This window comes from Scyliorhinus canicula, chromosome 16 (assembly GCF_902713615.1).
Source record: "Scyliorhinus canicula chromosome 16, sScyCan1.1, whole genome shotgun sequence".
NCBI classification, from domain to species: domain Eukaryota; kingdom Metazoa; phylum Chordata; class Chondrichthyes; order Carcharhiniformes; family Scyliorhinidae; genus Scyliorhinus; species Scyliorhinus canicula.
In genome coordinates, this window is record NC_052161.1 from 138,318,964 (window position 1) to 138,333,796 (window position 14,833).

Below are 14,833 nucleotides of genomic sequence, written 5' to 3' on the forward strand. Positions count from 1 at the left end.
TTTCTCTCTCCTCTTTCCCCTCCTGTTGTCAGCCTACTTTTGAGGATTTTATTTTGTGTGGTCTTGCATTGGGCCCTCTGGCCTCTGTCGCCACTTTCTGGCCTCCGCCTTGTTGTTTCCTCTGGTCTGTTGGCTTCGAATCGGTCTTGGAACAAGTTGGTGAATGGCCCCCACACTTTGTGGAAGCCACCCTCTGACCCTTGGATGGTGTATATAATCTTCTCAAGGTGGAGAAATTCTGATAGGTCTGTCAGTCAGTCTGCAGCTGTGAGTGGTGCTGCTGATCGCCAGTTGAGCAGGATTCGCTGGCGGGCGGTAAGGGAAGCAAAGCCAGGGCATCAACCCTCTTTTCCCCCATATGCAGTTCTAGTTGGTCCGATACCCCAAAGACTGCCAATCTTGGGCAATGCTCCACCCTCATCACAACAACCTTGGACATTGCCTCGAAGAAGGCTGTCTAAAACGCAACAAGTGTAGGCAGGCCCAGAACATGGTTGGCCGAGCCTCCCGGGCACCGTTCATATTTATCCTCCACTGCCGGGAAGAACCTGCTCACTCGGGTTCTGGCCTGGTGTGCTCTGTGCGCCACTTTAAGCTGCATGAGGCTGAGCCTTGTGCAGGAGGAGGTGGAGTTGGCCCTGCTCTGTGCTTCGCTCCAGAGTCCCCACCTTATTTCCGTTCTTCGCACTTCCTCCCACTTTTCCCTTGTTTCGTCCAGTGGGGAGCTTGTCCTTTCAAAAAGCCATCCGTATATTTCCCCGCAGTCCCCCTTACCTCAGACTGTCCGCGTGCAGTAACTCCTCCAACATTGTGCTTGTTGCCGTCTCCTTGTGCAGAAAGGTTTTGACTTGCAGATGTTGGAGTTAATTTCTGTTTGGTAGTTCCAGTCTCTCCGCCAGTTCCTCCTAAGGTCGCAAGTCTGTCCCCGTGTAAAAGTCCCAACTCCACCTCTTTTAAAGGTGGAAACCTTAGTCAGACTGAAGTGCTGCCTCATCCGGTTGCAGGTTCTACTGCTTGGAACAAGGCCTTTGGGATGCAGATCGGTATGGATCTGAACAGGAAGAGGAATCTGGGCAGTATCTTCATTGTGATCGTCTGCACCTGCCCTGCCAGGGAAAACGGGAATGCAATCCCATCTCTCTCTCTCTCTCTCTCTCTCTCCTCTCTCTCATCTCTCTCTCTCTCTCTCTCTCTCTCTCTCTCTCTCTCTCTCTCTCTCCTCTCTCTCTCTCTCTCCTCTCTCCTCTCTCTCTCTCTCTCTCTCTCTCTCTCTCTCTCTCTATGTGAGCAGTCTGTGCGTACCCATGTTGACACCACTGACCATGACGTACCGTTCACTCTTGGCGTTACCATCTTTGCCGTGGTGAACACAGTCCTCTTGCTTATCAAAATTGCTACCCCCCTGCGGGATCCACCATATTAACCTGGTGGATGTGCCCCTGCACTCCGGGGTTTCCTATTGTATAAGAACCCTGTAAAGTGTCTGTTTACGGTGCCATCTTCCAAACTGGAGCTAATGAAGCCATTCTAGAGTGCTTCCTTGTGGCCTGTGTCCGCGACCCCCCCCCCCCCCCCCCCCCCAACCACAATCTCTCTCTTGGCTTCCTGATATGCCCCTGCTCCAACCCCCTTCTACACATGTTCTGTTGCTGTCCTCTCTGTCCCCTCTACCTGCCCTGTGCTCTGCTGCCCTCCTTCCAATCAGCTGGTTCCCTTGCTCATCGGCAGTGCTAAATTGTCTTTTTCCATCGCTATCTCTCTCTCTGCCTTCCTCACTGCTGCCTCGTTTGCCTTTCGTCTCGTCCGTTCATATAGACAAACTCGTCCACCTCTGTTGGGGTAGTAAAATAGTGCTCCTTGTTCTGTCACGTCACCCAGACCCTGGCTCCGAATAACATCCCGAATTTAACATTGATTTTGGACAGGGCTGACTTTGCGTGGTTGAATTTGGCCCTGCGCTTTGCCAGGTCTGCCCCAATCTCCCAGTATACCCTTACCTTCTGTCCCTACCAACTGCTTGCCTTCATGTGCCGACCCCAGTGCAGGATCCTCTCTCGATCCTGGTATCTGTGCAGCTTGGCTATCATCTCGCTCGGCTGCTCCCCGGCTTTGGCTGGAGTGACCTGTGGGGCCTGTCAGTTTCCGACAGTTATGGGAAACCAGGTTGCCCAGCATCTTGGCCATGTAATCGGTTAGGTCTGTGCCCTTAATTCCCTCTGGCAGGACCACTATCCAGATATTTGGTTGCCTCGATCGGTTCTTTTGGTCATTGACCTTCCCTTTCAGGCTGCCCTGGGTCGCCACTAGGTGACAATTCGATCGTTCTGGTACGTCGGTGCCTTTTCGACTTCCTGTCTCGTTTTCCCTTGGGCTTCCAGCCTCCTTCCCATGCTGCCGAGCGCTGCCTGCATGGGGGCCAGTTCCACTGCCGTTTGGATCTCCACTTTTAACTTTTCCTTCATCGCAGTCAGTTCCTTCGTTAGGAACGTCTTCCAACCATCTCCTGGTGGGTGGGGGGTCTGTCCAGGTCTCCTCCTCCCTCGGGGATGGCCGCTGCCCCTTTTCTTTGAGTCCGAGTTTCCAGGCTAAATTCCGCCAAGAGTGCCTATTTTGCTGTGTGCGGGAGGAGAGCCACCTGATGTGAGACTACTCAGCACGTCACCGTCACCGGAAGTCGCCTAAGTCAGTAAAGGTGTATGATGGATGCACAGTTCCAACTGAAGGAAGTTTGAAAATGTAAAAGATTAGTTCCTGAATCACGGGACATAATCTAGATAAATATTTGTTCAGCTTTGTTTCCTTTTAATAGTGAATCCCTTGGCAGTTTTTTTTAACGTTACACACGTGTTTTGCTTTAGACAAGAGTTGTCGAGAAATATTTCTCTGGACCTACGCTAACACTTGAAAATACGAGAGTTGTCAGTCAATCCTTGCAACACCATCTGGAATCAGCCAGGGTAAGTAATGGACTGAAAGTGCAGTTTAAAAATTTTGCTCAGGTGTTTTATCTTCCCCTGTTATTGTCTTTTGCTGCCACAAGATGTCACCGTGTCTTTTTAAATTGCAGTGGTAATTAATATCACAAGTTTTATGGTCACAAAAGCATGAATTTGAGCATCACCATTTGGCCACAAAATGGCAAGGAAGTCCTAATGAGATGTGTATTTCCTCCTCTCATAGCTTCAATGTGAAATTGTTAAAGTCTGCAAAATAATCAAAAAGACTTGTATTTACAAAACATCTTTCACAGCCACTGGATGCCTCTCCAGTACTTTATAGCCAATGAAGAATTTCTGTAAATTCAGTGCAGGAAACGCAGCAGCACGTTTGCACACAGGAAACTCCCATAAACAGCATGTGATAATGGCCAGTTCATCTACTTTTGTGATGTTGATTGAAGAATAAATCTTGGTCTGGACACTGGAGATAGCTCCCCTGCTGCTCTTCGAAATAGTGCCATGGGATCTTTTGCACTTGCCTTGGAGTCAGAAGTGGCCTCACTCTAACCACAGATGGTTCCTGACCTCCTGAGTTGTGTTTTGCACACCTGAGGAAGACCAACTGCAGGCAGCCATCATTGAACTAAATGTATTTACACCTCCCAACAGAGGGCAGTAAAGAGAGCGTGGTGACCAAAGGCTCGAATCTTGTAATAAGTTACACTGGGTTCAGAATCTCCTGTTTTAATTTCTAAACGTTGAGATGTTTAGTAGCATTGATTTAATAGATTTAGCTTATTCTAAACTCTTCACTGTGAGATTAAAGGGTTGGGTGTGATTGAAGAAGGAGGAGGCAGGGTGCACTTAGAGGGTTAGTGCAAACTCAATGGGCCAAATGGCTGCCTCCTGCACTGTAGGGATTCGATGATTCATGTGGATCTCCTTAACTACCATTTGGTGTATACTGTCTTCCTGCAGCTTTGAATCCAGGTTTTCTGCTGATGTAATTTTAAACTAACTGCAAGTGGGCCCTTTGCACATGCACTGTTTTTTGATGAAACATTTGTGTGGATTGGGTGACAACCTTCCAACTTGTGACCCCCACCACCCCTGTTTTCTTTTTGCAGACTGATCTCTTCAAAGTTTTGCACAATATTTTACTGAACGGCGAGACCAGAGAGTCTGCTTTAAATTACATGGCAGCAGTGGTAAACCGTAACATGAAGAAAGCACAAATGCAAGTAAGTGTAAGGTAACTGGGCAAGCCACTTATCAGGTTATCTCATTGCTGCTTCCGTGATGATGTGAAAAAACTCGGCAGCGGTGGATGTAAACACGTTGTTACTGAAATGTCGTCGATCTTTAGATACCCGAGATTCCGGCAGCACAGTCTGCATGGGTTTCCTCCGGGTGCTCTGGTTTCCTCCCACAAGCCCCAAAAGACGTGCTTGTTAGGTAAATTGGACATTCTGAATTCTCTGTGTGTGTGTTCCCAAACAGGCGCCGGAATGTGGCGACTAGGGGCTTTTCACAGTAACTTCATTGCAGTGTTAATGTAAGCCTACTTGTGACAATAAAGATTATTATTATTGAATGACTATTGTAGTTCCCCTGTGATTTCCACAGACCTTCTGTTGAAGTTTCAGAAGGAGAGTCCACAACTCCAATTTTTTGGCTTTCAGTTAGTTGGGGCACAATTTTTTTTTTAGGATTGTGGTTTGCATCTCAAATATAACGTCAAGAGTTTTAGGAAATATAATTAGTATTTGAAGCAGTTTTTAAAATTGTTTTCTCAATGGGAAATGGGGATGGACAATTAATGCTGACCTTGCCACAGATGCTCACGTCACGCGAACAATTTTTCTAAGTGAGTTAGAAATGGAGTGTTTTGCCGAAGAACAGTGTCTCATTTCGTAACTGGAACTCAAAACTCAGTGTCGAGCATTTTTAAAATGTAAAAATTCATTTTTTTTATAGACAGATGACCGACTGGTTTCAACAGATGGGTTCATGTTGAATTTTCTGTGGGTGCTGCAGCAACTGAGCACCAAGATCAAGCTAGAAACGGTCGACCCAATGTACATTTTCCACCCCAAATGTCGCATCAACATACCCGCTGATGAGACCCGTGTGAAAGCCTCTATGGAGGACATTAAATGCTGGCTGTCTGAGCTCAGTAAGTACATACGAGATATTATAGAAACATTTCTCTGAACTGTGTGCATCTTTTTTCCTGCAACTAACCGCCTTCTATCCGTGAGGTGAGCATTTTAACCCGACTTCTTAACTTAACAAAACAATTTTATTTAATTCGTATATCTTTGCTATTCGTCTGAATAGATGATCAGTCCAGGTTCGCAGAGCCAAAGTTCCCCACAGAATGCTTTTTCCTGACGTTACATGCACATCACCTTGCCATCTTGCCAAGTTGCCGCCGGTACATAAGAAGACTTCGAGCTATTCGAGATCTAAACAGGTAGGAGGGGATTGTAAATTTAGACATGCATTTCTGCAGAGCCTTTCATGGACCTCCCTAAAAAATGATTCCTAGAGAAGTATGTAGTTTGGAAGTCTATTAGTCTGCTTTTGGTAACTTAAATACCCTGCATGTGATTTAGGAGAGGGCCGCATCACATAGCGCAGTGCCCACACACTGTGGCTGTAAGACATAGGAGCAGAATTAGGCCACTTGGCCCATCAAGTCTGCTCCGCCATTCAATCATGGCTGAAATTTTCTCATCCCCATTCTCCTGCTTTCTCCCCATAACCCCTGATTCCTATATTACAAGGACCTATCTATCTCTCTCAAAGACATTCAGTGATTTGGTCTCCACAGCCTTTTGCGGCAAAGAGTTCCACAGATTCACCACCCTCTGGCTGAAGAAATTCCTCCTCATCTCTGTTTTAAAGGATTGTTCCTTTTGTCTGAGATGGTGTCGTCTGGTTCTAGCTTTTCTGACAAGTGGAAACATCCTCGCCATGTCCGCTCTATCCAGCCCTTGCAGTATCCTGTAAGTTTCAATAAGATCCCCTCTCATCCTTCTGAACTCCAACAAGTACAGACCCAGAGTCCTCAAACGTTCCTCATATGACAATCTCAGGCAACCTGAAACCGTAAATGTGATAAAACATTCTGCTAATGTGGTTGTAAATGTACTTTCTATTCTGATCCAGAATGTTTTAATGAGCTTCCTTTCACTTCAGTCTGTTGTATATTGACTCATTACTTTTCCTTTTATAGGACTGTTGAGGAGCTGAAAAACAGTGAAAGTCAGTGGAAGGATTCCCCATTGGCAAGCAGACATCGGGAGATGTTAAAACGATGCAAAACCCAATTGAAGGTGTGTTTCTTTGTGAACAAATAGTAATTTCAGGCAATGATTCAATTTCAGCCTTCAGATTTCACAGAATGGGATGACAGAGGTACTCCATCTACAGTTTGCTCCTGCGTCATCACAGCTGTAGGGGCTGATTTGCTTCGTTGGCTTTGTGGCTACAGTGTGGTTCTGAATAACTGCAATGGCGCGTGTTTGATTCCCAATCCAGATACAGTCGTCCTGGGGTCTGTCTCATCACCCAGCCCCTGAGAGTAGAAGGCAAAGTCAGACCACTGCTGACAAAAACTGCTCGGCATAAAATATCAGGCAAAAAAATCCAAGGATCTGCTTTTTGGGATGAGCACACATGACATAACTAAACACATTTTTTAAAAAAATAATAAATTTTACTCATTTCCAGTGATGAATTAACAAAAACTGGTCTCCTCTTGACTTTGAAACCACAACCCCGCTCCAGCCCTGAATGTCCTTTGGTTCTTTTCCATATATCAGTTTCTGAGATGTGTGCATTGCACTCTTATCAACCGGCACTCTGAAGGGTATTGATACTGACTACAGCTATGAGAAAACAATGGATACATGGATACGATTGATAGTAAATTGAATTTAGCATTATCAATACATATTTGTTTAAAGTATTTTTATTCAACAGATTTTCAGCATTTTCATAATACAAAAACAACCCCAAAGAAGCCCCACGACCCCACCACCACGTAGTCAACAGTAACCAACTCCCGAAAGTGCATGATAAACAAACCCCAACTATTGTAGATTCACTCTTTCTCTCTCCCCACCCCCCCCAAAACTTGAACTTCACCTACTCCAGCAGGCCCCCCCCGCCATGCCGAGGCACAGGTTGGAGAGGCTGACCTCTGCCCCAACAAGACCCGCCTATGAACAATGAAAAATGAAAATCGCCTATTGTCACGAGTAAGCTTCAATGAAATTACTGTGAAAAGCCCCTAGTCGCCACCTTCCGGTGCCTGTTCGGGGAGGCTGGTACGGGAATTGAACCGTGCTGCTGGCCTGCCTTGGTCTGCTTTAAAAGCCAGCGATTTAGCCCAGTGTGATAAACCAGCAGGGGGTGAAGGCCAAGACACCTTCCCCTCACCCCCCTGCAGCTTGGGTCGGTCAGACACCCCAAGTATGACTTCACGAGGGCAGCACGGTGGCGCAGTGGGTTAGCCCTTCAGCCTCACGGCGCCGAGGTCCCAGGTTCGATCCCGGCTCTGGGTGACTGTCCGTGTGGAGTTTGCACATTCTCCCCATGTCTGCGTGGGTTTCGCCCCCACAACCCAAAGATGTGCAGGGTAGGTGGATTGGCCACGCTAAATTGCCCCTTAATTGAAAAAAATGAATTGGGTACTCTAAATTTATGACTTCACGGGGACCCGACTCCACATCCACATGTAGAACCCCCAAGATTGAACTGAACATCGTCCTCCAAAACCTTTCCAGCTTCGGGCAGGACCAAAACATCTGAACATGGTCTGTGGGGCCCCTGCCACATTGCTCACAGACAGCCTTCACCCCCTCGAACAGACGGCTCAGCCTTGATTTTTGTGAGGTGTGTCCTGTACGTAACCGTCAGCTATATCAGCCTCAACCTTGTGCACCACGTTGAAGCATTCGCCCTTCACAGCACCACACACCACAATCCCTCCTCTAGTTCTTCCTCCCATTTAATCCCCACCGTGGACACCCTATCCTCCTCCAAGTGCCTAGATCCTCCTCCTCCTCCTCCTCCTCCTCCTCTCTCTCTCTCTCTCTCCTCTCTCTCTCTCTCTCTCTCTCTCTCTCTCTCTCTCTCTCTCTCTCTCTCTCTCTCTCTCTCTCTCTCTCTCTCTCTCTCTCTCTCTCTCTCTCTCTCTCTCTCCCTTCCCCCCCCCCCCCCAATCCAATAACTCTTGGCCAGTAATGACGAGGGAGATTGTCCCGCCGTGACAAATCAGCCTTCGCCCTCTTCCACCAAACTAGAAAAATTAAGCTTCTGAAGCCCTAGCCAATCCCGGGCCACCAGGCCCTCAAATACCTTAAATGGGTTGCCGCCAAGAGGAATAGTCAGTCCCTCCCACCCCCGGCAGGGAGACCATAAAATACCCACTTTTCCCTCGATTCAATTTATACCCTGAGAATGTCCCAAATCTCTGGAGCAGCTGCATTATACACCCTACCGACGGGCTCGGTACTGAAATATACAACACATCATTGGCGTATAGGGCCACCCTATGCTCCACCCCACCTCACTGTCCCCTTCCACAACCCCGAGCCCTTGGTGCAATGGCCAAGGGCTCTATAGTCAATGCAAACAGAAGGGGTGGGTGACATTGGGCACCCCTGCCTTGTGCCCGGTGCAGTGCGAAATACCCTGAGTTAGTGCCCACACTCTCCATCGGTTCCTTATACAGTAGCCACGCACATGCCACAAACTTCAGCCCAATTCCAAATCTCTCCAGTACCACCACAATCCCACTCTACCCGATCAAACGCCTTCTCTTCGTCCAGTGCCAGCATCACCTCTGTCTCCCTTCCCTCCGCCGGAGAAAGGACCACATTCAGAAACCCCCTCAGACTCGATAACAGCTGCCTTCCCTTCACAAACCCCATCTGGTCCCCTCCAATCACCTTTGGGAAATACCCTTCCAACCTTAAAGCCAATATCTTTGCCAATATTTTGGTATCTACATTCAGCAGAGATATGGGCCTATACGACCCCACTCCACAGGTTCCTTGTTCTTTAGTAGCACCGAGATGGAAGCCTGGCCCAATGTTTGCTGCAAGACATCCCTACCTATCACATCCCCTTTCCACCATCAACTGTGCCAGCTTGTCTTTAAATTTCTTACATAATTCAAACGGGAACCCCTCAGGGCCCTGCTGCCTTCATTGACTGCATCCTCCCAATCAACTCTGCACCTTCTGCTCCCCCACTGGCTCCTCCAACTTTCCCTATCCTCCTCTCCCAACCTTGGATACTCCAGCCCGTCCAGAACATAGAACATACAGTGCAGAAGGAGGCCATTCGGACCATCGAGTCTGCACCGACTCACTTCCACCCTATCCCTGTAACCCAATAACCCCATCTAACCTTTTTTTGGTCACTAAAGGCAATTTATCATGGCCAATCCACCTAACCTGCACATCTTTAGACTGTGGGAGGAAACCGGAGCACCCAGAGGAAACCCATGCAGACTCCACACAGACAGTGACCCCAGCAGGGAATCGCTCCCTCATTCCCCACTCCTCCTCTGGTGGATCCGACTTATACAGGTTCCTATAAAATTCCTTGAATACTTTATTAATCTGCTCCGGATCCACCACCAACTTCCCCATCCTATCCCGTACCCAAACTATCTCCCTCGCTGCTGCTCCCCTCCGGAGCTGCCTTCTCCCCATACTCCTTTACAGCCCCCTTCACCCTTCTCAGTTGACGCACCGCTTTCCCCGTGGACAATTGATTGGACCTCGCCTGCAACCCCTTTCTCCTGGCCAGGAATCCCAGATCCGGGTCCCCCGCATACCTCCCATCCACCTCCAAAATCTCCTCCGTCTTTGGTGTTCTCCCTGTCCACCTTAGCCTTCAACGAGATCACACATCAGCTCCACCCTCCTATCCGCCATGATCTCCACCCCAGGCCCTGCCTCGCTGGCCTGACCCGCACCATCCTTGAGTTACCGTCGAGTCCTCCCCCACTTCTCCCCAACCCGCACTGCTGTACAGTAAAAGACAGTATTTGTGCTCTTTTCTTAAGCTCTAACTTTTTAATTCTGATTTTCTCCCTCGCTCGGATGTTAGAAATAATCTTGGTGTGAAAATTCCTTGATCTCTGTAAATAATGTAAGCATCTATGTACGTAGTGCAGTAATGAAAGTTTGAGGTCAACCTTATGTTACTCGACTCATTATTTTACCGTTCAATGTTTTAATAGTAGATTCCTATTTTACTGTCATTCATGTTGTTGTTTAATTAAGCATTGGATAAGTTGATATTTTTTTGTGCAAAAAGCAAATTTTGAACTATCATTGGTCTGTATTCGTAAGCTTGAAATCTTATTTTACTGTAACTGGTTTAAATATCAAAACCAATTTGATTATCAAGTGTTTGTCATCTCACAAAGAGAATTTCCCCCTGCTCTCTTTCTAATAGCGTTCTGGGATCTTTTATAACCAGCTGAGAGAGAACTTGGGACTGCACTTTAAGGTCTTGTTCTAAAGCTAACACGTCCGGTAATGCAACACTGCCTTGGTACTGTGCTGAAATGTGAACTGTGTTCAGTTACAGAATGTTAAATGCACGCAGCTGCAGTGCCAAATTGAAAACACACATTCTTTTGACTCTTGTTGCATGAGTTCTCCCATTGGTTTCTGGGTTTTCTTAGGGGGGGTCATCAGGGTTATGTGGCTGTTCCATCTAGTGAATTCTTTAAACACTGTGCCATATTAATTAGTTACTAGTGCCAATTTGGGAGCAATGGTTTATATAGCTGTAAATATAGTGTATAAGATAATATATGCTGACTCTAATGTTAAAACGTTCTGTTGTTTTTTAATAATAGACATCTTAGTTGAGGATTTTGTATTTGTAAAATATGTATGGACGTGTTCTTTCTATTTTACATATAGAAATTGGTGCGGAGCAAGGCCTGTGCCGATGCTGGTTTACTAGATGAGAATCTGTTAAGGAGATGCCTCCAGTTTTATGGCACATTAATTCAATTGATCTTTCGTCTGGTTGATCCACGCTACCCAGAGTAAGTGTTCTGCTCTATCCTCACACATCGTGATATTTTTTCGATCCGTTAGATGTAAAATAGTTTTACGTGATTAGATTCCCTAGACTTTGATTCCTAGAACATAGAACAGTACAGCACAGTACAGGCCCTTCGGCCCAGGATGTTGTGCCGACCATTTATCCTAATCTAAGATCAACCTAACCTACACCCCTTCAATTTACTGCTGTCCATGTGCCTGTCCAAGAGTCGCTTAAAAGTCCCTAATGGCTCTGACTCCACCACCTGTGCTGGCAGTGAATTCCACGCACCCACCACTCTCTGTGTAAAGAACCTACCTCTGGCACCTCCCCTATACCTTCCTCCAGTCACCTTAAAATTATGTCCCCTCGCGACAGCCATTTCCGCCCTGGGGAAAAGTCTCTGGCTATCCATTCTATCCATGCCTCTCATTACCTTGCAAACCTCTATCAAGTCATCTCTCTTCCTTCTTCGCTCCAGTGAGAAAGCCCTAGCTCCCTCAACCTTTCTTCATAAGACGAGCCCTCTAGTCCAGGCAGCACCCTGGTAAATTTCCTCTGTACTCTCTCCAAAGCATCCACATCCTTCCTATAATGAGGCGACCAGAATTGGACACACTATTCCAAGTGTGGTCTAACCAGGGTTTTATAAAGCTGCAGCAAAACCTTGCAGCTGTTAAACTCAATACCCCTGTTAATGAAAGCCAACACACCATACGCCTTCTTAACAACACTATCAACTTGGGTGGCAACTTTGAGGGATCTATGTACATGGACCCCAAGATCTCTCTGTTCCTCCACACTTCCACAAATCCTGCCTTTAACCATGTATTCAGCATTCAAATTCGACCTTCTAAAATGAATCACTTCACATTTATCTAGGTTGAACTCCATCTGCCACTTCTCAACCCAGCTCTGCATCCTGTCAATGTCCTGCAACAGATTCATGGAAGATATTGTCATTTCCTGTGCTGCATCCTCCCAAATAACTTGGGTGTAGGTTTATAGGCTTGATGTTTTCAAGAGCAGAAGAAACCAATAGTCATTCCTGGTCCCAATATTCTGGTTATTTTTCCTGTTTTGTCCCATCACTTTTTGAAGTTGTAGACTTGTGCTGGAATACAAGTATGACCAGTTACTTGTTTAAATGATGAAGAAGTGAAGGACATCTGAATCAGCTTTTTTCTTGCCTAACTATACAAATACTAGGGGGTTCCAAATTGTGATCTTAAGCAGGAGCACCCACTGATTTCTCCCCCTCTCCCAACCTGTTTTGTGAAGGGACTGAAACAGAAGTTAATTGTAGGAATAAGGAATTGCGCATTTATATGTATCCTTTACATGAAAGCAATGCATAGCCTGCCACATGAGCAAATAGCTTCTGAAGTGCACTAATAGTTGTCGGCAGACTACCTCAGTTATTTAAAAATTCCTTCCAAGATGGTTTAAAATTATAAATATGCTATTAATTCATCCTGGTTTAGTGAGCAGTCTGCACAATGTACCAACCCCCCCCCCCCCCCTTTCTGCTGACGATTAATTTTCTGCAAAAAAGTTGACGAACAGTTGCCACCTCCGGGTGAACCCTAACAGTGACCCTCTCATGGCAAACTTGATTTTCTCCAAACAGAGAAAGCTAGCCATGTCCGATAGCCAGGTCTCCTACTTCGGGGGCTTTGAGTCCCTCCAAGCTAATAGTATCCGTCTTCGGGCTACCAGGGAAGCAAAGGCCAGAACGTCTCCTTCTTTCCCCGCCTGGATTCCTGGATCTTCCGACATCCTGAAAATTGCCACCTCTGGTTCGGTCACCCTTGTTTTTAACACCGTGGACATAATGTCTGGAAACCCCTGTCAGAGTCCCCTAAGCTTTGGGCATGTCCAAAATATATGGACATGGTTCACTGGCCCCCCCCCACCGCACACCTATCTTCTACACCAAAGAACCTGCTCATCCGGGCCACTGTCATGTGAGCCCGGTGAACAACCTTGAACTGTATCAGGCTGAGCCTGGCACATGTTGTGGACACGTTGATTCTACTCGACGTGTCCGCCCATAGACCATCCTCTATCTCTCCTCCTAACTCCTCTTCCCACTTGCGCGTCAGCTCCTCAGTCTGCGTGTCCTCTGACCCCATGAGCTCCTTTATAGATGTCGGAGACCTTCCCTTCTCCCACCCACACTACCCTATCCTGAATCCCCTTTGGTGGCAGGAGCCTGTCTACGCAGGAAGTCCCGCACCTGCAATACCTAAATTTGTTTCCCCTCGCCAATCCGAATTTCTCCTCCAGCTCCCTCAAGCTAGGAAAGCTCCCTTCTATAAACACATTCCCCATCCTCTCAATTCCTGCCCTCTGCCATCTGCGAAATCCCCCGTCCATCTTTCCCGGGGCAAAACGGTGGTTATTACAGATTGGGGACCAGACCGATGGTCCACATGCTTCGTCCATTGCCCCCAGACTCTCAGGGCTGCCACCACCACGGGGCTGGTGGAGTACTGTGCCGGTGGGAATGGCAGAGGTGCAGTTATCAGTGCCCCCAAACTGGTGCCCTTACATGAAGCTGCCTCCTTACCCTCCCCCCACCACCCACTTCCTGATCATGGCTATATTCACCGCCCAATAGTAATTAGTGAAGTTCGGCAGTGCCAGCCCGTCCTCTCCCCGGCTCCGCTCAATCATCCCCTTTCGCCCATACAAAGCCCGGGATAACTTTGTTAACCCGTTTAAAGAAGGACCACGGAATAAAGATGGGGAGACACTAGAACACAAACAGGAATCTCTGAAGGACCGTCATCTTCACCGTCTGGACCCTCCCAGCTAGTGACAGCGGGAGCGCGTCCCACATCCGAAAATCGTCCTTCATTTGGTCCACCAGACGGGCCAGATTAAGTTTGTGTAACCGTTCCCATTCCCGTGTCACTTGGATGCCTCGATACCTAAAACCTCCCCTTACCACTCTAATCGGCAGCTTCATCAATCGCCTCTCCTGACTCCTTGCCTGGATCGCGAGCATCTCGCTTTTCCCCATATTTAGTTTGTACTCTGAAAACCAGCCAAATTCCTCCAGAATCCCCATTATTTCTTTCATTTCCCCCCCACACTGGGTCCGACACAGGTCGCCCGTGTAAAGTGAGCCTCCCCCATCTGAAACTATTCTACCCTTCTCAAACAACACTCACTTGTTGATCAGGATCGCGACCCCTCTGGTGAGTCCAGTCCAGACCTGTCCGTCCCAACCTTTCCTTATCCTAATCTTTCTTTCTTCATTTAAATTTAGAGTAACCAATTATTTTTTCCAATGAAGGGGCAATTTAGCATGGCCAAGCCACCTAACGTGCACATCTTTGGGTTGTGGGGGTGAAACCCACGCAGACACGGGGAGAACGTGCAAACTCCACACAGACAGTGACCCAGGGCCGGGATTCGAACCCGGGTCCTCAGCGCCGTAGGCAGCAATGCTAACCACTGTGTCACTGTGCTGCCCCTTCATTATCCTAATCTGATCAGCTACTCTAAGGGGCGCCTCCTGCAGCATTACCACATCCACCTTCAGTCCACTCAGATGCGCGAACATGTGTGCCCTCTTAAATTCCAGGTGATCAGCCTAGTTGGGGAGCTCATCATTCCCCCCGATCAGCCATCCCTTCCTTGGGCCAGTCACCAGCCCGCGCCCCGTGCCTCCATCGACCCGCCCTCGATCTCCTCTCTCTCCCTCAGCAACAGTCCCTCCCTCTCCCTCGTTATACCTCACTACAGGCATCGCCTCACTTCTCCGATCTAGCTACGCTAAAATTGCACCATTATAA

The 14,833-nt window shown here is 47.6% G+C and overlaps 1 protein-coding gene across 5 annotated transcripts in view; it reads left to right on the forward strand.

Moving 5' to 3' along the window:
- ube4b (ubiquitination factor E4B, UFD2 homolog (S. cerevisiae)) overlaps positions 1 to 14,833 on the forward strand; it is an 87,341-nt gene that overhangs the window by 50,398 nt on the left and 22,110 nt on the right. For all 5 annotated transcript variants that reach the window (XM_038773797.1, XM_038773799.1, XM_038773798.1 and 2 more), the window contains 6 exons: positions 2,859 to 2,957; positions 4,067 to 4,180; positions 4,917 to 5,115; positions 5,280 to 5,415; positions 6,181 to 6,280; positions 10,901 to 11,028. In XM_038773797.1, the coding sequence (XP_038629725.1) occupies positions 2,859 to 2,957; positions 4,067 to 4,180; positions 4,917 to 5,115; positions 5,280 to 5,415; positions 6,181 to 6,280; positions 10,901 to 11,028 (776 nt within the window). The remainder of the gene's footprint in view (positions 1 to 2,858; positions 2,958 to 4,066; positions 4,181 to 4,916; positions 5,116 to 5,279; positions 5,416 to 6,180; positions 6,281 to 10,900; positions 11,029 to 14,833) is intronic.